At 39.8% G+C, this 23,745-nt stretch overlaps 2 protein-coding genes and 1 long non-coding RNA gene across 3 annotated transcripts in view; 1 reads left to right on the plus strand and 2 right to left on the minus strand.

The window, feature by feature from the left end:
* LOC141440127 (uncharacterized) overlaps positions 1–23,745 on the minus strand; it is a 265,808-nt gene that overhangs the window by 101,486 nt on the left and 140,577 nt on the right. The window lies entirely within an intron of this gene.
* On the minus strand, positions 14,843–19,636 carry LOC141440315 (uncharacterized). The gene is made up of 2 exons (XM_074104798.1): positions 19,174–19,636; positions 14,843–18,208 (listed from the first exon to the last, which is right to left on the minus strand). The coding sequence occupies exons 1-2, from the start codon at positions 19,322–19,324 to the stop codon at positions 17,022–17,024; spliced, it is 1,338 nt and encodes a 445-aa protein (XP_073960899.1). The 5' UTR covers positions 19,325–19,636; the 3' UTR covers positions 14,843–17,021.
* On the plus strand, positions 20,568–23,322 carry LOC141440288 (uncharacterized). The gene is made up of 2 exons (XR_012452679.1): positions 20,568–20,916; positions 21,440–23,322. It is a non-coding gene; the product is annotated as an uncharacterized lncRNA (long non-coding RNA).

Below are 23,745 nucleotides of genomic sequence, written 5' to 3' on the forward strand. Positions count from 1 at the left end.
ATCTATATTTTCAGTTTGTATATTCGATATGGGTTTTACGGTATGACCGTAAAAATAACAAAAAATTTGGAATTGAAATAAAAAATACAAAAGATTCCAAATAAAACAATGTTATTTTTGTTTTTGTGCGTTAAAATGCCGAAGATTAACCATAGCCTTGGAAGGAAAATAATTCACAATGTATAAAAGTATCTGTCATAGAAAAAGTCCGAGGGATTAGAAAATATTCCTTTGAGTAATATCACCGACAACATTGTCAATAAGACTGGTAGGTATCGTATAGTAAGTGTAAAGAATGTTGCAATATAAAACGTAGAAGTTCTGACCTCGCGTCAGGTTTTTAATATTCCTGGTCAGCCTTTAATTAAAATCTATAAATTAATGTATAATTTAAAAAATGATATTTCAACTGTAATAAATTGTGCTGTATGTTACCCAAAACAATAAATAAATAAACAAATTATTATATTATTTATTAATTAATAATACATACATACATATAATCACGCCTCTTTCCCGTAGGGGTAGGCAGAGACCACTTCTTTCCACTTGCTACGATCCTTACATACTTGTTTCGCTTCGTCCACTTTCATTATTCCCTTCACACATGCTCTTCGGTTTAGGGTACTCTTGACCTGGCCTTTTTCCAAGACGTCCCTGGTTTGGCCTCGAAACGTCCGCCTAGGTCTACCCCTTCCAACACTTTCATTTAATAATAAGTAATAAATAATTAATAAGTAATTACTTTATTAATAAATTTAAATGTATCCTTTAGTTCTTTTTATTTTAAAAGTTGTATCTCAGTCATAAACACAGGATCCCCATAACTTGTTTTTGACTTTTGTACGTCTGTCTGTTGCAGCGCTGCGCCGACGCAGACAGAACGCGAGCGAGAAATACGCGGCCGACCCAGCGCGGGATTTGAACCTGCGTTTCGCGCGCCCCAGGCACCGCCAACCGCCGCCGCAGCACTCCAGGTATATCATCATCATCATCATTATTATCTTCATCGGTAAAATACTTTAAGCTTATAACTTCTAAATTGCATTTTACGTTTTTATCAATATTCCCAGATCTCAAAACTTCTTGGTCTCAAAATACCTCAAATTCAAATGATTTATTCAGTGAATAGGCCGCAATGGGCACTTTTACACGTCATTTTTTAAACTACCAGCGCTTTCGGCAAGACCATCATTGCCAAGAAGAATGCGCCGCAAAAAACTTGGCAGAAAGTCATTTTTTCATAATAATATAATTACAAATAAAATACTTAAAAACTATAGTATACAATTAAAGAAAATAATAATAATAACACAGGGATGTATGGGGTCCCTTAGTTACAACCTAAATTGCAGAATGCCTTATTTTGTTTTCTTAAAACACCGGAATCTTAATATGGCTGAATGTCAAAATACCTTTAGTCTCATAATACCTAAACTTCAAAATCACTTTCATGGCAAAACAACATGTGCTTAAAACAACCAAAAGTTAAAATACCTAAATTTGTACGTTGAAAGGAATTCTGCTTGTTATACTAAAAGTCAATAATCAACATCAAATTTCTCAAACACCACCTGTGAAAAAAATTTAGCATTTTGCCTTTTGGGTGTTTTCGGTTTGAGTTGTTTTAATATTTTGTAATTTCTCTCATTGGTATTTGAATAAATAGTGCATTTTAATCTTTAGGTATTTAGATAATATGACATTTTAAGTCAAAGTCATAATAAATTTCGTCCATTTTAATACAAGAGACAATTTGACATTTTAGGTATTATGGCATGGCCCATGAAATTTTGTGGTTTTAAGCGCAAAGCGGTAAATTATATATGTAAACTCTTTAATATATACAAAAGAAAAGGAACAAAATATGTACAATTCGAAGGCCCATGTTCAACCGCTGTCCTTGACGTGAATCAGAACGGTTAATCGGCGAATGGCAATTTATTCCAATTTTTTATAGTTGCTAGGAAAAATCTCGCCAGCGCGATTCAGGGTGACTAAATTTTCCGTACAGCGACATCTATCGGCATATAAACTAAACAAAGATACATATTACGGCTATGCAAATTGTTGTATCGGAAAAACCGATAAATGATGACTTATCGATATTGAAAATCCGCCGATACTATAAAAATTGCTCGTTTAAAGGTATTAGATGATTATAACAGTTTTTGGAGAAACTCTCCCTATACTACGATATGCTAAATTGGAACCTCGTATCTTGCCGTCCCGCTGACGCTAATATTATTTAATACGAGAGTGAGAGGGACGGCACGAGAACTTCGACAACGGGATATTTATTATTCTTGCAATATCACCCGTATTACACATGTTTAGCAATTGTACGTGGATGTTTCCCCCGTTAGGAGCGGGCTGCCGTCCCCGCCGGCGTCGGGCGCGTCGTCCCCGTCGGCGTCCCCCGCGCGCGCCGCCCGGCGCCGCCGCCCCCCCGCACGGGCCCCCCCGCACAACGACTGCGCGGCGCGGAGGCGCTTCCCGCCCGCTCTCCATCGCGCCATAGGTCAGTGCCCACCCGACACTCGCCGCCCATGGTTACATAGGTCAGTGCTAACTACCGACACTCGCCGCCCATGGTGCCATAGGTCAGTGCTAACTACCGACACTCGCCGCCCATGGTGCCGTAGGTCAGTGCTAACCTACACCGACACTCGCCGCCCATGGAGCCATAGGTCAGTGCTATACGACACTCGCCGCCCATGGTGCCATAGGTCAGTGCTATAGGACACTCGCCGCCCATGGTGCCATAGGTCAGTGCCCACTCGACACTTGCCGCCCATGGAGCCATAGGTCAGTGCTATAGGGCTATCGCCGCCCATGGAGCCATAGGTCAGTGCTATAGGGCACTCGCCGCCCATGGTGACATAAGTCAGCGCTAACGTACCATCAGCCAAATAAGTGGTCTATCAATTTTTAAACAAACTCCTATCAAATGAATATGTCGCTAAAGTCGAACTTTTAAGTCGACAGACACGAGTATTAGCATTGAATATAAATGAAATAAATAAATAACATGGGACACTTGACACCAATTGACCTAGTCCCAAACTAAGCAAAGCTTGTACTATGGATACTAGGCAACGGATAAACATACTTAAATAGATATTAAACATCCAAGACCCGAGAACAAACATTCGTGTTATTCACACAGATATCTGCCCCGGCCGGGAATCGAACCCGGGACCTCAAACTTCGTAGTTCTCCAACCACTTGGCCATCCGGTTGTCTACATTATTGTCTTACGACATGCAAACGAATATCAACTTTAGGATGGTAGACCATATATTTGGCTGATGATACACCGACACTCCCCGCCCGTGGTGCCATAGGTCAGTACCAATATATAGCAGACATACATATAATTGACACATTTTTTTTTTTTACATGTTACACAATCCATTGTTTTTAACCCCCAACGCAAAAAGAGGGGTGTTATAAGTTTGACCGCTATGTGTGTCTGTGTCTGTCTGTGGCACCGTAGCTCTTAAACGGGTGGACCGATTTGAATGCGGCTTTTTTATTTGAAGTCAGGTTGTCTAACGATGGTTCTTAGACACGTTTCATCAAAATCGGTTTACCCATTTTTGAGATATTGAACTTTGAAGTGACATAATTTGTATTTTTTTTTCAGGACCCTACAAACAGCTGCGATTCAGCAAGGGACTTCTGATTAGCTATACACACCGCGTATTTATTATGTATATATTGTTACATTATATATATTTGACACGGCATTGGAAAAAATTGAAAATTATAAAAAAAAACGGAATATATTCGGACGTCAATGAAAGCTTGTTCATACTAAATAGATAGTTTTTTTTAGCTCAAATATTTCGATAAAAGTTGTCTATGCCATTCTGAATTACGGTTTTTTTAAAGATTAACCAATTAAATTAAATATTGTGCTATTAGTCCAAGGAATGATTTTATAGGCATTAATTAACTCTGCACCGCCCCAGTCGTCCAGTCGTGACAGCCATTGGCCTCACACGCCAAGGTCATATACGTGACCAACATTCAACTTGTAAGGTTGTTATTTTGACAGGTGTCAGCAAGAGTTCATTACAAACTCGAAATTAATCCTCCTGCAATGGAATTAAAAATCATGTTCAAATTCAAGTTCAAAAATTCAAACTTATTCAGTAAATAGGCCGCAATGGGCACTTTTACACGTCATTTTTTAAACTACCAGCGCTTTCGGAAAGACCATCATTGCCAAGAAGAATGCGCCGCAAGAAACTTTGCAGTCATTTTTTCAAAATAAAATAATAAAAAATAAAATACTTCGGCTTTGCTCAGGGACTATCCATGCTAGAAAGCTGTAATTTTGCACGAATATATATGTAAACTATGCCGACAAAATGGTACAACAAAAGATTTAAAAAAAATTTTAGTGTGCATTCCATATACGTAAAGTGGGGGGTGATTTTTTTTCTGATCCAATCTTGTAGTGGCGGGTATCGTTGGATAGGTCTTTTAAAACCAAGGGGGGGTTTAAAACGATTTTTCGATTCAGTGATTTGTTTGCAAAATATTCAACTTTAAAGTGCAAATTTTCATTAAAATCCAGCGTAAAAGCGATCTTGACGTGTCATTTTATTCAAAAACCCTTTTGAAAAATAAGTTACAGCAAACATGTAACAATTAGCAAGGGCATTATGATCATTCACATGCTTTTGTAAGTAGTAGTTACTGATTTTTTTTAAACGTTTTTCAATAAAAAGACTCGTCAAGATGTTTACCCTAGTTCTAATGCTAAAAAAACGAAGTATAGTAAATGCTTGTCAAAAAATTTGTCACAATGATGTCGGACGTGCGGTATCCCATCTTAGGCCTCTAGGTTGGCAATGCATCTGCAATCCCCCTGGTCATCAGGAGACCCACTTGCTCGTTTGCCATACAGTCGAATAAAAAAAAATTAAAAAAACAGCAAAATGCGCGAAGCTTTACCGTCGTATCGCTTGAATGCTTGCTAAAACACTCCTTTTTCCTCCTAACGCTCAAGTCAAATTTTTGTTTTATGAACATCAAGTTTTATGTCACTTGTGAGAGAGATCAATGTCAAATGACTTATAAGTCCTTTATAAAGGACTTTGGGCGTTACGAGGTTATGATACTAATGCTCAATTTTGTGAGCCCCTTAAGACAGAAATTCAAAAGCTATTTCTATCTCTAGTGATGTAGGTAATTCATCAATCAACGATCAGGATAGGCCTGTTTGCTGCAAAAAAAAAACTATATTCGTTTAGTATGAAAAAACTACATTGGTCTTGACTTGAGTTGTTGTAATTTACGGTTATTTAAAAACAACTTGTTTTTTATTAAGCAAAAAGCTGACAAAACTCTAAAAAAGAAATTAATTATATACATTGACATGATATTCCTGAATGACATATTTTATTCAAATTCGAGGAGACAATTACTCAATTGTATTAAGTGCATTTCTTATAACTCGATTTTGAGCTATGAAATGTTTATTTGTTTTGAGCAAATACTCTTTGCTCAATTTGAAGTAGTTTTGCAATATTATATATACTATAGTAAAAGTTTTTGTTTGTTTCCAATGCTTAAATTTTATGAAACTTACTAAAAGTGACTTTTGTGTAAAAATAATCTCGACAAAATTAAATGTATTACGACATTAGTATATTATCATTTGAATTGTTGACATATTCGTACTTGAATGATTTTTGTGACATCTTTTCTAAGTACCTAGGCGGCACTATTGACAGTGTCAAAAATCCAAAATGGCTTCCCGTGAACAGCTGATTGTGACGTATCAAACTGTCATGTGTCAAAAAATGAAATGTACAGTACGGCTATAAATATAATGTTCAGTATTCCATAGTTTTTTTGCATGAAAAAATAATAGTATCACAAAGCTTCGTTCGCTACTGAGCATTTTCCAAATTAAATTAGATAGAAATGTGTGGTTAGGCCATTGCAATGCATACATATCTATTGTCCTAATGTAATTTCGCATAATGTTTGACAGTCATAATTTATTTGATTCAGCCGTATTGTACTGATCTCCACTGACAGTTATAGTCAGTCAAAAAAAGTTGACATTTGCATTTATGTCCTAAATTTAGTACGCTGGGCGTTACGAGTCTAAGGTCACTTTATCCTCATAAGTCCTCGCGTACTTTATAAAGTACAAATCAACAAATCAATTGTAGGAATAATTGCCGAATGTACTATGTGGAGTGCAATTTCTGCAATGATGGATCACTGTCTAAAATAACAGAACTGGAAATTCTCAGCTCGGTCTGTAGAACTATCTATGTCACTAAAAGTCGGGATTTACGAGGTTAATTTGCCTTCAAAGTCACTTATTAATTTATTTTGACAGGTGCTAGTTTTTTTTTACTCTGACATATTTACACTAAAGTTACAAAATATAAAGATAACGATAAAAATTGCTTAAGTTCTAGCTTTTTTATAAGTGCTGTTGTATGCGGTGTCTATGTTAAAATAATAAACCCCTAGTCTATCTCTCTCGCACGTACGCGTTCAGCTACGTGTAAGAAAGAGCATCGCCAGGGTTAATATGTAAAGTTATATTTAATTTTACGAAGTTAAATCATGCATGACAGATGAGTTGACGCTCGTTTTTTTCGTTTAAAAATATGTACAGAAGAGTTATTTTGATATTTAAAATGCTATTTACTTATTTATCGTTTAAATTGACATTGGTGGAGAATTTTTGCATATTTTTAAAGGGGCGGTTGCGACGCACCCTTCTTTTTTAACAAGGCATAATGTTCAAAATTGTTATAGAAATTGTTACTTAAATATCTATCGTGGCTTAAGTAAGTGAAAAATAATATTTTAGTAAATTTTCGAATAAAAAGCACTTCCTTGAATAGTTAAGATTTGCTTTCGAACGGACTGGGAGGACGGTTTGTTTGAAATCGGAAGTTTTTTGGAATACAAAATGCAGGGAGTTGTTTCCTTCAAAGGATTGTATAAAGATATTTTTCAGGAGGAATTTCGGGTGATTTTCGCTACATATGACGTTTTTAAATCTATGTATCTCATGAAGTATCGATGTTGCACTTTTATTCTTTGAAAAAGTAATATTAAAGTATTTATTTATAAAAAAAGCATTTACATTTTCAATGCATTTCTCAATGATTTCGTTATTTTTTAACGAAATCGATTATCTAGTATTTCCGAGTTATTTCTAAATACTTTAATATTATTAATTTGATCTATACATATGTATAAAATGGATATATAATAATTATAGGTACGTAGATGCCATTAAATTCTAGTCTTGCTGAGTAGTCTTAGAAAGATTATGTAATAATTAATTAAAAACAAAAATATCTAGTATTTTAAAATTTAAATTTAATGTTGGACGAGAGAAAAGATTGCGCGCCTGGGATTTTTGTCTATGGCAATGGGAATGTTGCCAGTGTGGAAAAATCCAAAATTGCTGATTTCGAATTCGCTTGGGGTGTTCGGCGTTGTGTGTTTTGAGCAAAAAGAGTCGACTCACAGAAAAGCAATATGGCCGTCTTTCGCGCTCTATCCCATTTGTACCTTTAAGTGTATTTTTCTCTAAATCACAAAGTAAACTGTTATTTAAAGGGTACAGATAAGAATATCGAGTCGCTTCAGTAAGAAACTAACTTTAATACTAGCTGTTCATGATTGTACCTGTTTAAAAATATATATACCTGCAGCGGAACAGAACCTCATCCCTATTTGAAGTCGGTTTAAAAATTACGGTTAAACGCTGGGATTTGAGGTCGTCTATAAATTACGTCATACATTTACGGGGAGGCGGTTTGTGACACAGGAATTGCAATTTTCATAGCAATAGGTGTGGCTAAAAATGGTCTTGATATGACGTAATTCATAGATGGTTCCTTACGTATGTTAACTTAATGAGGGCTATCGTTATTTGTCTTACTAGATGGCGCCACTGTTGCGTGAGGTTTTTAAGTGTGGCTTTCAGTCTGTTATTACGGGCGTGAAAACAAAGTTTAGATTAAAATCATATTTAATACATCTTAAAACCGTACCATAAAAATATCGAGCAACCACAGTGTTGCGTAGTCCCGTTTTGTTCGGAAAAAAAGGGAGGACAAAAGTTTCCGAAAGACAAAACTGTCTCAAAACACAGACATTCATTGCCCCGGAACGCATAATTGCCGTAATTACTTTCAGGTAACGCAAAATATTCACAAAATTATTCTGATTATAAATAAACCCGCGTAGCTCACCCGAAAGCTAAGAGATTTGACATTTCGGTAACCTCACGCTACACTAGCGCCTCTAGCGGCGAATCCATACGCGATAGCCCTCATTCGTAAGGTAAACATACGAGAGCTTCTCACTGTCCAAATTGGTATGGTTAATCTTATGTCATTAGCAATGGATATGACAGCAGGGTGTTGTTTATTGGGCATTAGTGTCGATCGCTCGGACGTTTACCTTAATTGTAGTCGGGGTACTTTGAGGGTACAGGTGGGGTACAAACGGTTCGCCGAAACCCATCACAGTTCTAGTCTAAAAGCTTCCGTCTCTAGTTTTTATCAAAAAAAAAATGAGACACTTATTTTTGTCAGAATGTATAAAAAATAAGATTAGGGCTCTTTTTTAAATGTATTCGGTTGGTTTGTGATTCGTCGTGTTTTGGCTGCGGTTGCATTAGAATTAAATCGAACATTCGATCTGTCAAAGGATAGTTCGACGAAAAAATATTCGGCGAATCAACAATTCGGCGAAACGAGAATTCGACGAATCAGAAACTTATCATGTATTCGTCTATGGTCAGAGAAGGTATAGGTAATTTAAAGACAAGAAAAACCTGTAAGTGGTCTTCGTATCTTCAGGTCATCGTTGAAATCTCAGAGGCGTCCAATTAATGTAGTGTTTTCCTTGTCTTTATTTACCTGTAATTTTTGTTATGTTACGAACGCACGCTCGCGTATATCGTTTTATTTTGCCATATTTTTTTACATTTACCGAAATATGCACAATAAAATTTTAATAAAAGGTATGTCCTTTCACTGTAGTTTTATTTTAATTTTTCTAACATGGTACGTACTTATATAGGCTGGGATGCATGGATGTATGGAACAAGGTAAGCGTTCATTTGCGGAAAATTAAGCACGGAATGAATATCGTGCATATAAGTAAATTTTGAACAAATCTCTAAGGGATACAAGGGATACGATCAAATCACGCAGGTTGTTAAAATTGGAAATTAATTTTATCATTTCCCTCGAATAGTCATTTGTAGTCAAAATACCATAACGGGACTTATCACGCTATTTTTACACGAGTAATATTTACCTCGACGTTTCGGCAACGTTACAGTTGCCGTGGTCACGAGTAGACTGAAGTGTGGGGTGTCAAGTCTGCCTAGCAGCGCGAGTTCTTCGAACTACCCGCACTTGATCACTAATAGTGCCGGCACTCGTATCATCCCGACACCGACACTTATTAATTTCCACGAAGATGAAAGTTTATACCCATCGTCCCGGTTGAAATTCTTATGCTTTTTTATTTCAACTGCTTCACGTACCATTCTTGAGTAAAAATGACGTTCCGTGGACAGAATTTTGGGGTTGTGAAGCTCAATCCAGTGGTTTGGCCCTGACTCCAACAAATGCTCGGCTAGCGTGATAAGTCCCGTTATGATATTTTGACTATGAGTGAGAATCACGAAAGTTTGAAACGTTATAATAGTCATTTGATCAAAAACCTAAACCTGTTTAGTGAAATGACAGAATCAGATAAAAAGGAAAACTCGTTTTATCATTCCACTAGACACGTTTAGTGATATGATAAAACTCAATAAAAAATACCTAACGAAGGCCTCACCCGCCGCCCTCGCCCTTCAGTCGCATCCGCCCCGCCTACATCGATCTCGCTCGCTCGCTCGATCCTTGGCGGTGGCTCACTACACATCCGCATAAGGTCGCAGCATGGGCCCACATTGCTCTATCTCAGTGTATTTCAATCTGGCTATATAGCTGGAACCTGGATCCACCCTTGCTTGCATAAGGTTACAAAATGATAAAAAAACTCATCAATAAAATCTGTTTATTTCATTATTAATCATGTAATATTGGAGAATTACTTAGTCATTGTAACTCTACGAGTTGATATTCGCTTATTTTGAATAAGAATAATAAATCTTTGTTTCACAACTAACAGTATCCGTTAGCAAAAATAAATAGGTACTTAAATAATTAATTAAATACATGACATGTTGTAATAAACCCAAGCCCTCTCATTTGGAACGCAGCTGTCTCAGCCGCCCCAAAGCTATAATCTGTATAGAGTATTAGTACATAGTCTGTTTTTTCCGAACAGGTAGTTTTCTTGTACTATTTTTATGTATGTTTGCTATAAAATGTCTCTCAGTTCGGTGTGTCTTGACATAGGCCTCCTCGTGTGGGCTTTTCGTGTGCGGTCTGGTCACATTCCACTAAATAGTTTTTTGAATTTGATGAGAGTTGTACAATCACCTTTGTATAGGTTGTAATAAGACTGAAGGTCAATTCATTTTCTTTTGGAATGTGATCAGAATAAGGACATCAACTTCAACTTCAACTTTTTTGCTTAATGGCAACCGGTCGCTTTAGGTTAGCAACCATTACTGCCAATGACACCTGACAGCAGCAAAGTATACATGTGTCTGACCGGTTAATAAAGGTTTTTCTAAACGGGGGTTGTATTTTAGTAGCGAGTTTGTTGTGTACCTGGAATAGACATACACAAAACATAGAGACAACACAAAACATAGAGACAGTACAAAACTCTTAGACATTACAAAACAGATCAAAGGGAGCAACAGAAGCGAAAAAAGCACCTATAGTTTTATTTTTTCTTTAGTTATATAATTAATTAACATGTTAAGGATTTTCTTGTTGGAGGAGGCATGAAGTAGGAGGGTTTTGAGGTTGGTGGGTTTGGGAATACAGGGGGGAAGGATGTTGTAAAGGGGAACAGTTCTCATGGGGCAGTTTAACAGAATGTGGTCGGCGGTACCCTCCTCCAAGCCGCATGGACAGAGGGGGGATTGAACAATACCCCATCTATACAGGCGGGATGGAGCACAAGTATGTCCGATACGTAATCTGCAGATGACAGAGGTTGTCTGTTTGTTCGCTTGACGAAACCGGAAAAACCAAGGCGTAGAGGGGATGTTTGGTTGAATATCCCCGTAATGACGGCCTTTGACCAGTAAGGAGCACTCATAATGACGGAGCCAAAGAGAGGTGAGATCGGATTTGGCAGCAGAGAAGAGGTCATAGAAATAGCAGTGGGAGTGATCCAAGCTGCCGATTTCTATGGCCTCCTTAGCATGGGCGTCAGCGATCTCGTTTCCCCGGATCCCAGAATGACTGGGAATCCAGGCCAACGAGATCTCAAGGTTGCGGAGATGGGCTTCGAATAGGGATTGCCTGATGAGTAGCACTAAAGGATAGTTAATTTTGGCAGAGAAAGGATTGGCCGTGATGGATTGTAAACCGCTAAGAGAGTCCGTAAAAATTATCGAGTTGCTAATACCATGAGCATTAATGTATTTAACGGCTTCCAGAATAGCGACTAGCTCACCGGTAAAGACTGACGTGTGAGGTGGGCACTTAAAGCTCAGGATAACTGAATCTTTCGGGATCCAGACTGCCGAACCCACAGCGCCGCCAACCATAAGCCTGGAGGCATCTGTGAATAATAAAGACCAGCCTTGCCAGGAGTTTTCGATGTTGTGTAGAAAAGAACTGTTAGCTCCGGGCTGGTTCTTTGTTATTCCGAAGTTAAGGATGATGTTGGGTTGAAAGATTAGAGCATCGTAACTGTGAGCAAAAAGGGGGAGAAGGGAGCATGTGAAAGAGGGGTCTGGGAGGTTACTGAATTTGCGGAAGCTATTGATAAGGCATGGCGGATTTTTGTTGAACCAGAATCCACTGTCAGTAATTAAATCCGATAGTTCTTGCAGCTTAGGTAAGAGGGGGTGGTCGTCCAGAAGGGAAAGTCTGAGGAAGAAACGATCAGCCAGGTATTGACGTCGGAGGTAAAGGGGGGGGTCAGTTGCTTCTACTTGAAGGGCATTGGTCGGGGAGGATTTCATGGCTCCCAGGATAACCCGGAGGGACTGGTACTGGATTTTGTCTAGTTTACCTAAAGCCACCTTGTTACAAGGTTCTAACATAAAGGAGCCATAATCAAGGACGCTGCGTACTATGGCATTATAGAGGAGTTTCTGGGAATAGGGGTGGGCACCCCACCACACACCCGAAAGACAACGCAGAATGTTGATGTTTGATTGGCACTTTTTAACTGTGGAATCAATATGGGGGCAACCGGAAAGCCGAGAGTCAAGCGTAACGCCTAGAAATTTGACTTGTTTACTGACAGGGATTAGTTGATTATTGAAGGCGACTTCCACAGGGGGGAACGACCTTTTCCTAGTAAAAGGAACCACGCTACATTTGGAAACTGAAAGGGAAAGACCATGGACAGCAAGCCATTCACCCAGGTAGAATAGGGCTTGGTTCAAGTTGCAGGTGGCTACTTCGACGGAATGGGACGATGCGTACAAAGCTATGTCGTCTGCGTATTGCAGTATGTTGCAGAACGGTGAAACAGCCTCGTCAAGGTCGTGGGTGTACAAGCTGTAGAGCAAGGGACTTAATACGGATCCTTGTGGAAGACCTTGCCAGATTAGCCTAGGAGTGGAATGGGAACCATTATGTCTCACCTCGATGGATCGTTCCATTAGGAAGTTGCATATGAAATGCGTCAGCTTCTGCGGCAGACTCAGCTTAGATAGTTTATCTCTGAGTAAGGAGAGTATGACACTATCATACGCGGATGATACGTCCAAGAATACGCCAACAAGGAACTCGTTCCTTGAGAGGGAGATCCTGATGTCAGTTGTTAAAATCGAGAGACTATCCATGGTACCCATTCCTCTCCGAAAACCAAACTGGCTTTTGGACAGTATTTTATTTGATTCTACGAACCACTCCAGGCGTTTCTTAATCATGTGCTCTAGGATTTTGAGAAGGCAGGATGATAAGGCGATTGGACGGTGGGAGGAAGGAAGGAGGGGATCTTTCCCTTGTTTATGTAGAGGGATGATAATTTGTTTTTTCCAAGCCTCTGGAACGAAACCCAGGTCGAGGAAATGGTTTAAAAGGTCTAGAAAGTATTTTTTGGTAACCTGGCCAGATTTGGCAAGAAAAGCGTACGGGATACTATCTGGACCAGGAGCCGAGTTCTTGAGGTGGTCTAACGATGCCAAAAGTTCTAACCACGAAAACGGTTGGTCGAAATTATTATGAGGGCAATTCAAAGGATAGGGGGAAGGGAGGGAGTTAACATGGGGGACAGAGGGGGGAGACAGGGTGTCTATAAATGCCGTGAGCCAAACTGAGGAGTCGTTACTAGGCGCATCTCGGGCTATGAATGAACCTCTAAAACGTTTTATGGCTTTCCATAGAACAGTTGATGGAGTGCGGGGCGAGATACTTTGGCAGAAGTTTATCCATCCAAATTTCTTTTTTTTTTTTTGAACAAACGTTTCGCCTGAGCCGCGGTCTTTTTGAATGTGAGAAAGTTATCCAGGGACATGTTTCCATAATACGCTTTCTCGGCCTCGTTCCTTAGGCGAATCATGTCCGTACATTCAGAGTCCCACCAAGGTGGGGAGGACCTAGCCTTATAACGTTTTTTAGGCGGAATATTTTTGTCAGCTGCAACTATGAAGGCCTCGATCAGATTATCATGACAAATACAGGCGTTTTCTGGTAAGACAATGGGCATCTTGCTGACTGCTGCATCCAAGTCCGCCGCGAACTGGTCCCAATCAGCCTTGGGCAGGTGGTACCTATTAGAATTTGGGGGAGTACTGGGTTGGGAAAAGGATGTAGGGAAGGATATTAAGATTGGAAGGTGATCACTACCGTGGGAATCCTGGAGCACAGACCACGAGAGAAGGGTGCCAAAATGTGGAGAGCACAGGGAAAGATCGACGGCACTAGAGTTCAGGCCTGGTGCCGTTCTGCGCGTCGGAGAACCATCGTTGAGTAGGCAGATGTTTTTGTCCTCCATCAGGTCAACGAGATCACAGGCTAAGGCGTCGTAATCGGCGCTTCCCCACATGAGATGATGACAGTTAAAGTCACCTAAAATGAGGAATGGGCCCGGAAGGGCGGAAAATATGTGCTCGAGGTCTGAGATATTAATGGAGTGCGGATCGTAAATATAGATCGAAAGAACGGTAAAGTCCATGATCTTGGCGGCGACTGCATTAATGCCGTAAGGGATAGGGGGAAGAGTTATACGATTATACGTGACAGAAGATTTGATGAGAAGGGCGGCTCCTGCGTAGCCATCATCTCTGTCATGTCGGAGGCACGAGAAGCCAGGCACCCGGAACCGGGCTCCCGGAACCAACCAGGTCTCCGATATGGCAAAGACAGTAGGGTCATACGAGGATACCATTTGCAAAATTTCGTGTTTTTTAGGGCGGAGACTGTGACTGTTCCACTGGATGAGACATTTACAACTTGGAGAAATTGTGAAAGTTTGTTGGCGACGTTGGGCGGTAGGGGGAAATCATCCATTTTGCTGAACATATTGATCAGCAAGGATAGAAGGACGTCCAGCAGGTTATCGTTGGGGGGGGACTGAAAGGGGGGGAGGGCGGGGAGCCTGGGGGCCGGAGGGCGGCACCATTCCTCGGAGGAGGGGGGTTGCGGTCTCTAATTAGGGCTTCGTGAGCGGCACGGTCATATCCTTGTGATAGAGGACGATGGGGGACCTTGGTATGTAGACCGTTTTCCTGTAACTTTGGGATGGACTTTGAGTGTGGGTGGGGAAGGCAGTGTTGGGTTTGAGGCATAGGATCAGTTTGGAAATAGGGGAGGCTCTGAGCCGCGTCTGCGTAGGATCTCTTAACAGGGGGGAACCTTTCGCAAGCCTGAGAGTAAGAGATGTTGTCGTCAGACATTGCTGCTTTGATAGCCTGTTGACGAGTGTGTTCTGGACAGGTCTTGTGTGTAGCAAAGTGCCTGCCTGAGCAGAACAGACAGAACGCTAAGTCTTCCTGCACAGTACATGTTTTGCCTGTATGCTCTTGGCCACATTTGAAGCATTTTGGTTTTGATCGACATTGATCCGCTACGTGTCCGAATTTACAGCAGCTGTGGCACTGTATTGTGGGCAAAAGATACTTTTCTACTACTAATGATGTGTAACAGCAGAAAATTCTGGCTGGCAAAACTTGTCCGCTAAAAGTTATCACCACAGTACCTGTAGGGATCCACTCAATGCCGTCGGGTTTGTGTACTTTTCGGTTAAGTCGCCTGGCTTTAAGGATGTCCCCACAGCCAGAAGGAAGCTCCACATCATTGACAAAAGCATCCAGCGCTAGGTCCGTGGGTACTCCCCTGACAATACCCATGCGGGTGATATTAAATGTTGGGATGGTTGCCTCGAAATTTTTAGATGCGAGTAGTGGGTCCGATAAAAAGGCATTAGCTGCCTCTGCGGAGTTAAACTCTACACTAACACGGTTTCTACCTACTTTTTTGATACCATCTCGCGCTATGTTTTGTACACGCGAGTTTACCATCACTTGTCCAAATTTGATAGGATTTAGGGTAGTACCAGCGGAGGGATCTGATTCTGACTTGGAAACATGGACAAGGAAAGGACCTCCGTCGTTTGACGTGTATTTACGTCCATTTTTTAGGTCCGGATGTTCGTAAAGGTGGGCTATGGAGTCGGAAGGAGCCCTGGTCCCCAACTTAGTTGGGGGCTGGGATCCATCCTGCACCGTAGCCCTCCTTTTTGCCCTCAGTAGAGTTAATTCGGCGTCCATCGACACCTCCGATTGGCTGTCTTGCGACAAGTTCATCGGTGCGCCAATGGAAACCGGTTCCCTAACAGAGGTTATGTCTGGAGGTTTTGGGGGGATATGCGACATTGCGGGGTTAGCGGCGTACGAGTATTTGTTAAAACACTTACTGAACGACGATACTGGTGGGTCACACAACAAAACACGTAAAAAATAGCACTAGGCCACAAAATTTCGTAGGTCCGACACAAACACGTGCTGTCACCAAGGAAGCCAAGTGGTCAGTCCAATAAGGACATCAGAGACAGGTATTTGGATGGTATGGGCTTGTTCAATGGAGGTGTAAATGTAATTCTGAGTCGACCGCTTTCAGAAGAAGCGATGCTGATTTACAGGTTCATTAGACAGGCCTTTGCATCCAGAGACGTGGCTTCAGTGCAAGCGAGAGCGTAAAATTTGTAATGTGCTGTATATAACTGAGGCTCCCCATGAGGCTGACATAGTCACATTTGGTGTACTAAAGCCTAGTTAAAATACTAGATAAAAAAAAAAAAAGCAGGCCTCCTCCAACTGCCTCCATTGCACTGTTGGCTGCAACTCTAGTCCAGCATGGTCCCAGGGTTAGGCGGAAATCAATTTCGCATCTTCTTGTTGGACGTCCCTGTCTATTTCCATCTCTTGAGCACCAGTGTTACCTGGTTGCTCAATCAGTTTTACAACATAAGGCAGTTGTCTCACCGCCAGCGAGGAAACGATTAGCTATCGACTATTTTCTCGCTCAAGAAACGAACAAAAGATATAAGATCTTGTGTGAGTAAAAGAGACACATATATTAATAGTTGATCGCTGGCTGTTCACACTGTCGGCGGGAACTAGCTCTTACATCTTGTGTCGCAGCGACAAGAGCTATAAAACTCGCTGAGCTATAGATACTCGCTCAGCGATGTCAGCTTGGCGGCCGCCCCGCACGAGCGAGTCGAGTGGAGCGAGTAATCGCCCGTCGCACGCGAACACTCGCTTACAGCCGAGCGACAAAACTACACTCGCTTCTCGCTGCTCGCCCACTCGTTTCTAGTTACTCGCTCTACTCGCTTCTCGCTCATCGTCGGCGGTGGGACAAGTGGCTTACATGTGACCCATCCATCCCCATTTCACTGGCACGAGTACCACATTAAATTCTCCCAGCCTCATGACTCTGGTGATGCCTCTTCAAATCACCACTGTAAGCAAACCGTTTCTTACAAAATTCACAAACGTAAGGTTTCTCTCCCGTATGACATCGCACATGTTTCTTCAACGTTGACGGATCAATGAACCTTTTCTCACACACTTCACAAGCATAAGGCCTTTCACCCATGTGGCTACGCTTATGCCGTTGCAAATCCGCCTTCAAAACAAACCGTTTCTTACAGAATTCACACTGAAATCTTTTTTCACCTGTGTGCGATCGTATATGCTGCTTCAAATTCGACATACGGCCGAACTGTTTCTTACACACTTCACAAGCAAACGGTCTTTCACCAGTATGACTCTGCTCATGTTGCTTTAAATTAGACAAACGTCCAAATTGTTTCTTACACACTCCACAAGCAAAAGGCTTTTCCCCTGTGTGAATTTTTATATGTTGGTATAAATTGGGCGCTCGAGCGAACCGTTTGTCACAGACAGTGCAAGCAAATCGCTTATCAAGTGTGTGAACGCGTTTATGCTTTTTAAAACTCGACTCAACTGTAAACCGTTTGTTACAAACATCACACACATAAACTCTATCAGTGTGTATTCGGCCATGTCGTTTCAACTCTACCGTAGACACAAAGCTTTTCATACAAACTTGGCAACTATAAGGCCTTTCCCCCGTGTGAATTCGTTCATGTATCGCCAAATAACATGCACTGGCAAATCTCTTTTCACAAACACCGCAACTGAATAGTTTCAAACCCATATGGCTTATAACATGCCTTTTCAAATAAGATTTTCCCTTGAACTGTCTGTTGCAATAGTCACAAGTGTATTTTTCACCTGGAGGCAGAGTAACATCTTCGTGAACTCTGTTATGAATAACCAAGCCTTTTTTTGATCGAAACCGCTTCTTACAAGAACTGCAGGAGTGTTTTATGTCTGTTCTGTTAATAATTGCTCTTGTGGTATTGTAGTCTGTTGCTAGGTTAGTGTCACCTAGTATACATTCTACTTTAGTATTTATCTCATCTGTGTTGAAGTCTTCTTTGTCTTCAGATTGTAAAGGCTCTTGTTTTATTCCTATAAACTCGGGTTCAGCTATTTCTATCTCGATTGTTACAAGTTCAGAGTCGTCTAGCTCGTTTTTTATGATAGCAGGTGCTATGCTCTCCATGGTAACTGAAAATGAGACAGAAATAATGTTAGGGATTAATAAGTCTAAGCTCAATATCACAAAAACAGCTGAACTAATTTCAATGAAACCATAGCTAGAAACCACTGCAAGGAATTTGCTTTTATATAGAAAAACTGTATCAAAATCGGTTCAACCAGCATAGTGAAACCTATGTAAGCCTCAAAAAATATACTGTCTACCCTCAGAACAAAAATGAATAAATATCATGGGACACTTGACACCAATTGACCTAGTCCCAAACTAAGCAAAGCTTCTGCTGTGGATACTAAGCAACGGATAAACATACTTATATAGATAAATACATACTTAAATACATATTAAACATCCGAGACCCGAGAACAAACATTCATATTATTCACACAGATATCTGCTCAGGCTCGTGATCGAACCTGGATCCTCAAGCTTCAGCCTCAAGTTGTCTTGGTATGTACTTGGTCGTCCAGTCACTTGGAATACAATGCGTTGAGTGTTGATTACCGTATTTCTATCTTATTTACTAAGTCTCACACCCAACACTACAGTATTAATAGGACAAACAACTGATTTATGTATGATTTAATACTTTGGCACACACAGTCAAAGTGAAACGGGTACCAGGGTGGAACCTTTGTGCTACTAACGTCATGTTGAAATCCCGTTCATCTGCTTTAATCTGTCATCTCCCAGGATAACAGGATCGAAGGATTTTGGGCACAAATTTGTGCCTCTGGGAGAGGACAGATTAACCATAGTGAAATTGATTATGAAAAGGTTGATTATGTGCTTCGGTTTCCTCAACTAATTTAAATTTAAAAATATTTGCTTTTTATATTTTCATCTAATTAAATAATGCACAGTCATGTAGAAAAAAACACTGAAGTTATTGCACCTCCCACATCAACAGCCCTGACTGTATGGATGTCTCTTCCTTCGTCCAGCACTGGAGGGAAGAAATGATTAAAAAAATTACCTTCTTCTTCGCAAGATTTGTAAGTGAAATCAGCTGACTGCAGCATTTCAGGATCCTCTAATTCTTGCTTGATCTGGTGGCTTCGCAAAGGCTCCAGTTGCATGTCTGCCGCGGGCACCTCTACATACGACTCCATCAAACGCTCTGACATAGCTACAACAAGGCTACAACCAGTGCCGAAGGCTGGACTTCAAAGTTTTACGTAAAATATGTATGAAATATCAAGATCAAGGGATTCGCGTTCGCGTCGCGCTGTCGTAGTACCACACGTAGTACCTCCAAGTACCTCTTAGTAGTCTGAACCTTTGGTCTGAACGTTAGTTCTCCGTATAGTTTGTGGTACTCTATGCAGTGTGCAGTCATCCTTTCTTCACTAAACTTCATCCACCATTTCCACCATTACCTATTTACCTCATCAGTATACTATACACACTGGGGACCTGTAATGCTCGACCCTGTACTGCTCAGCCATCACTGTACGACCTGATAATACGAACTTTACGAACTCATTTTAGATTAGAATTATCAAGTCGTACAATTATTAGGGTGCATTCATTCGTCGGTCGTGCATTATTAGGGTGTCCAAATTTTTGCTCGGTCTGTTAATGCTCGACCTGTTATTGTACGTCGTTATAATCGGCAGGGCTACTACGAAACTCGAAATTCGTGTCGTGCGGTCCCTCTGACACTTATACTATTTAATACGAGAGCGAGAGGGACGGTATGATACGAACTTTGAGTTTCGTAGTAGCCCTTCGGAATCCAATCGAATCGAATGACCATAGATTTGTGTTAGGTTGTGCTAGGTCCAATTGTGACCACAATGCGCGAGCCGAGCGAGCGTGCCGCGGTAGCGGCCGGCGAAGCGCCAGGTCCAAATTAAGTTATTTTCTACTAAATTTATTAATATTCGGTGTACTTATCAATCGTGAGAATCGATTGCTTGCGGTCAAAATTGTACTCCGATTTATAGGTCGTACAAAATCAGGTGTTCCCATTACTTCCCAGTTCCCATAACACTTTGAACATTATCGGTACAGGGTGATAAAGCTCGACCCGTGTTCCAAGCGACATGTGATTGAATTGGCTAAGTAAAGTTTTTTGAAGAGGTGCTAAATATATTTTTCTTCGATAGTCGACGTCTTAATAATCGAGGAACTGCAGCTCTTTTATTTTTATTTCCTCTTATTAATTAGAAATATTTTTTTAAGTGGTCGATATGACGTTTGTGAGATTGAAATTGCAGAACCGTTGAGGGCTCAGTACTTAGTAGAAACACTAAAAAAAAAAAACGAAGTCAACTGTCACTGCTGTCACTGTCAAGTAGAATCTAACCTAAAACGTTTTATTTACTTTGCGATTTGGTGCGATCAGTGTTTTTGGATAATTTTTTAAAGACCTCTCAGCACAAACTCAGTACTTTAAAATTTGCCGCATTTCTCCACGACCTTTGCATGATAATTGGACCACGATTGGATAGTTTCGAAGACTATTTTGGCTCTGCTTCTTCGACAACGCTATCTTGCAGTCTCGACGATACGTGGCTTGACTTTTGGACCATATTTTCTATTTTAGCGGCTTCAGTTTTCAATACGAAATGAGTGAATTTGTGCGAGCAGATTCAAGGAACTTGCCACACATGGCTATGAGTCTAGAATATTTTGACACCAGTGATAAGTATGCAATGTTGCCGAAATCAAAGGAGATAAAGCACTCTTGTCCGCACCGGTAAAATGGATGAACGTAAGTACAAAAGTATATCAATACAGTTTCTTGTCTATTTTTTTACATTACATTTTAGGGCATCAAAAGTTGAATATGTTGCCGACCAAAGTTGTTTGAGAGCACAGAATAACAAAAACATATTATTACCTATATTGTGACCATTTACTTAGATATCAACTGACAATGTGATTGATGCGACAGGTGATGTTGTTCTGCATTGGCTGGTAAATATTATGATAGAGTAAAATTTCTGTGGTTAGTGAAACATTGTATTATAAGTAGCTGTTGCCCGCGACTCTGTCTACGAAGAATTCGCTTATTGCTTTCCTGCAAGTACTATGTATTTTTCGGGATAAAACTGTGAGATAAAAAGTAGCCTATGTTTTTCCTCGGGACTCCAACTACCTACATAATGAATTTCGGCTAAATCAGTTCAGCGGTTGAAGCATGAAAAGTTAACAGATAGACAGACAGAGTTCCTTTCACGTTTATAATATTAAATATAAGTAAGGATTTATAATAATTTTGATCTTTTTTTCAGGTGGATGTAAACACACATTGGTGTTTTTATTTTGGTTGCAAGAAAAAGCCAGTGAAGGAGCATAACCTGTTTTTCCCAAGGACATGCATTTTTCCATAAAAAAAGAGGCATAGAAGTACCACAAAACTCCTCAATGGTTAATGGAAGAGAATAGGATAGATTTAAGATTTAGCACGGAAATGTAATTTTGAACATGACAATCTCTTAATACAGAAATGTATTTTTAGTTGACAATGCAAGTACAGTCGATAAAAAGTACAGTCAGCAAATTTTTTTTCTTAATAATATCATTTTTGGTTTTTATTTGTGTAAGCTTTTATTTTTCCTCACAATACTTTTTGTTGACTATACTTGTCTTGCATTGTCATCTAATCTGTAATCAGTATAAGTACTGCTGTGCTAAGCTAATGGTACTTTAAATTTGTATTCTCATTTTGGTTTATAATTATAATACATACATACTCGTACATTGCAAGTCGAATAAAATCTTGTAAAATATGTTTCTTTTCACTTATGATTTACATCATCAAAAATAACGAAAAAATGTGCAGAATTTGTAACATTGCTCACAGAGATTTTGATAAGGTTCGATTCCCGGTCATGTATGTTTTAGAGTCAGACAAAATAAAACGGTTGAATGCCATATATATCCATACTAATATTATAAATGCGAAAGTGTATGTGTTTGTATGTTTCTCCGTCTTTCACGTCGCATTGGAGCGACGGATCGACGTGATTTTGGCATAGAGATTGTTTATGGGCCACAGAGTGATATAGGCTACTTTTTATCCTGGAAAAATAAACAGTTCCCGAGAGAACAGCGCGGAACAACCGAATTCCACGCGGGCGAAGCCGCGGGCAAAAGCTAGTATATATACACACATCCAGTTCAACTGGTAGAACAAACAATACAATCTAGGGTCACTGTCACAAGTACAAGTACTAAAAATACAAGTAAATCACCACGGTTTTGTTATAACTTATGATCAATGGTACGCATATTGTTTACACATATAATCAAACCATGGTTGCTTAGGAAATGAAAAGTTTAATATGATTGACAGCCCTTTTATAGCCTGCCGGAAAAATCTTTACAGCGCGATTCAGCTTTTCCTTGAGACGAGATAGTGACATCTTTTGATGCAAAAGTAAACTAAAATCCCGGTTTAACACATAGTGACCTATAATATTTGTGTTATATTTCCTTGTATTTCTTAGTAGTACTTCTAATGCCTTTATGGGGATGGCACAATATTTAATTTATTAAAAATACGACTTGTTTTTAAATTACCCTTTGCCAGGAATATTATATACATGTTCCAATAAATCAGGTCTTTTGAGACATATGTTTATGCTAAATGTTTTTATGATAATTTGTGTATTTATGAAATAAAAACAATATAAATTATTGCATTTTTATTATATTACTCTGCAAATTAACTAAAACCATCTAAAACACATGCAATGCGTTTAGCTTATGCTAAACGTTTTTATGATAATTTGTACATTTATGAAATAAATAAAACATAAATTATTGCATTTTTATTATATTACTCTGCAAATTAACTAAAACTATCTAAAGCACATGCAATAAGACAGCTTTGTCTACATAATTTTATGTGGTTATGGTTAATAACAGAGACGCTTCAAAAATACGGATTCTTTTAATCTTCAAATCACGCATTTCACATGTAACCTCAAGGTCGCTATGACTTTATATGGAATCACCCCCTTTTTAGTAGCCACACAAAGCCACTTCATTCTGTAAATGATTTAGCAGAAACTCTTCCTTCAATACACTTTGAAATAAAGAATATAAACCCATTTGTGCATAAATATTTTAATGTATAGCATGACTCTTACTGAGACCATGTCCTTTTTATTGTTTTGGTAAAAAAACACGATATCTCTCCCTTCTGTTATGTTCTCCTTTGCTGTGTTTGATGTTGAAGGGCTAGAGGGTTCGTATAATCATGTTGTTGATGAGCAACTTGCAGTGGAAGATGAAGCTGACTTGCACCAAGTCGCTTGTAAAGACTAGGATGCATAAATACGCAGAATTCTGAAAATCTCGTCTGTATTTCATAGACCAACGTACAAAGCATTAGAGAACATTTCTGTAATGCTCCATTTCAACTCGAATACTGTCGGAGTCGTCTGAATCCATTGTAGGGATACTGTGATTCGAATTTACTCGTAAGGCAGTCCAAATATCAAGCCAAGTGTCGTCGAGACTGCAAGATAGCGTTGTCGAAGAAGCAGAGCCAAAATAGTCGTCGAAACTATCCAATCGTGGTCCAATTATC

This window comes from Choristoneura fumiferana, chromosome 22, assembly GCF_025370935.1.
Source record: "Choristoneura fumiferana chromosome 22, NRCan_CFum_1, whole genome shotgun sequence".
Taxonomy (NCBI): Eukaryota; Metazoa; Arthropoda; class Insecta; order Lepidoptera; family Tortricidae; genus Choristoneura; species Choristoneura fumiferana.

Excerpts from the sequence above, each read along its gene's own strand:
- LOC141440315 (XM_074104798.1), bottom strand. The coding sequence starts at position 19,324 with ATGTCAGAGCGTTTGATGGAGTCGTATGTAGAGGTGCCCGCGGCAGAC. Across the intron at positions 18,209-19,173 it reads CAAATCTTGCGAAGAAGAAG|TTACCATGGAGAGCATAGCA; the intron begins GTAATTTTTTTA and ends TCTCATTTTCAG.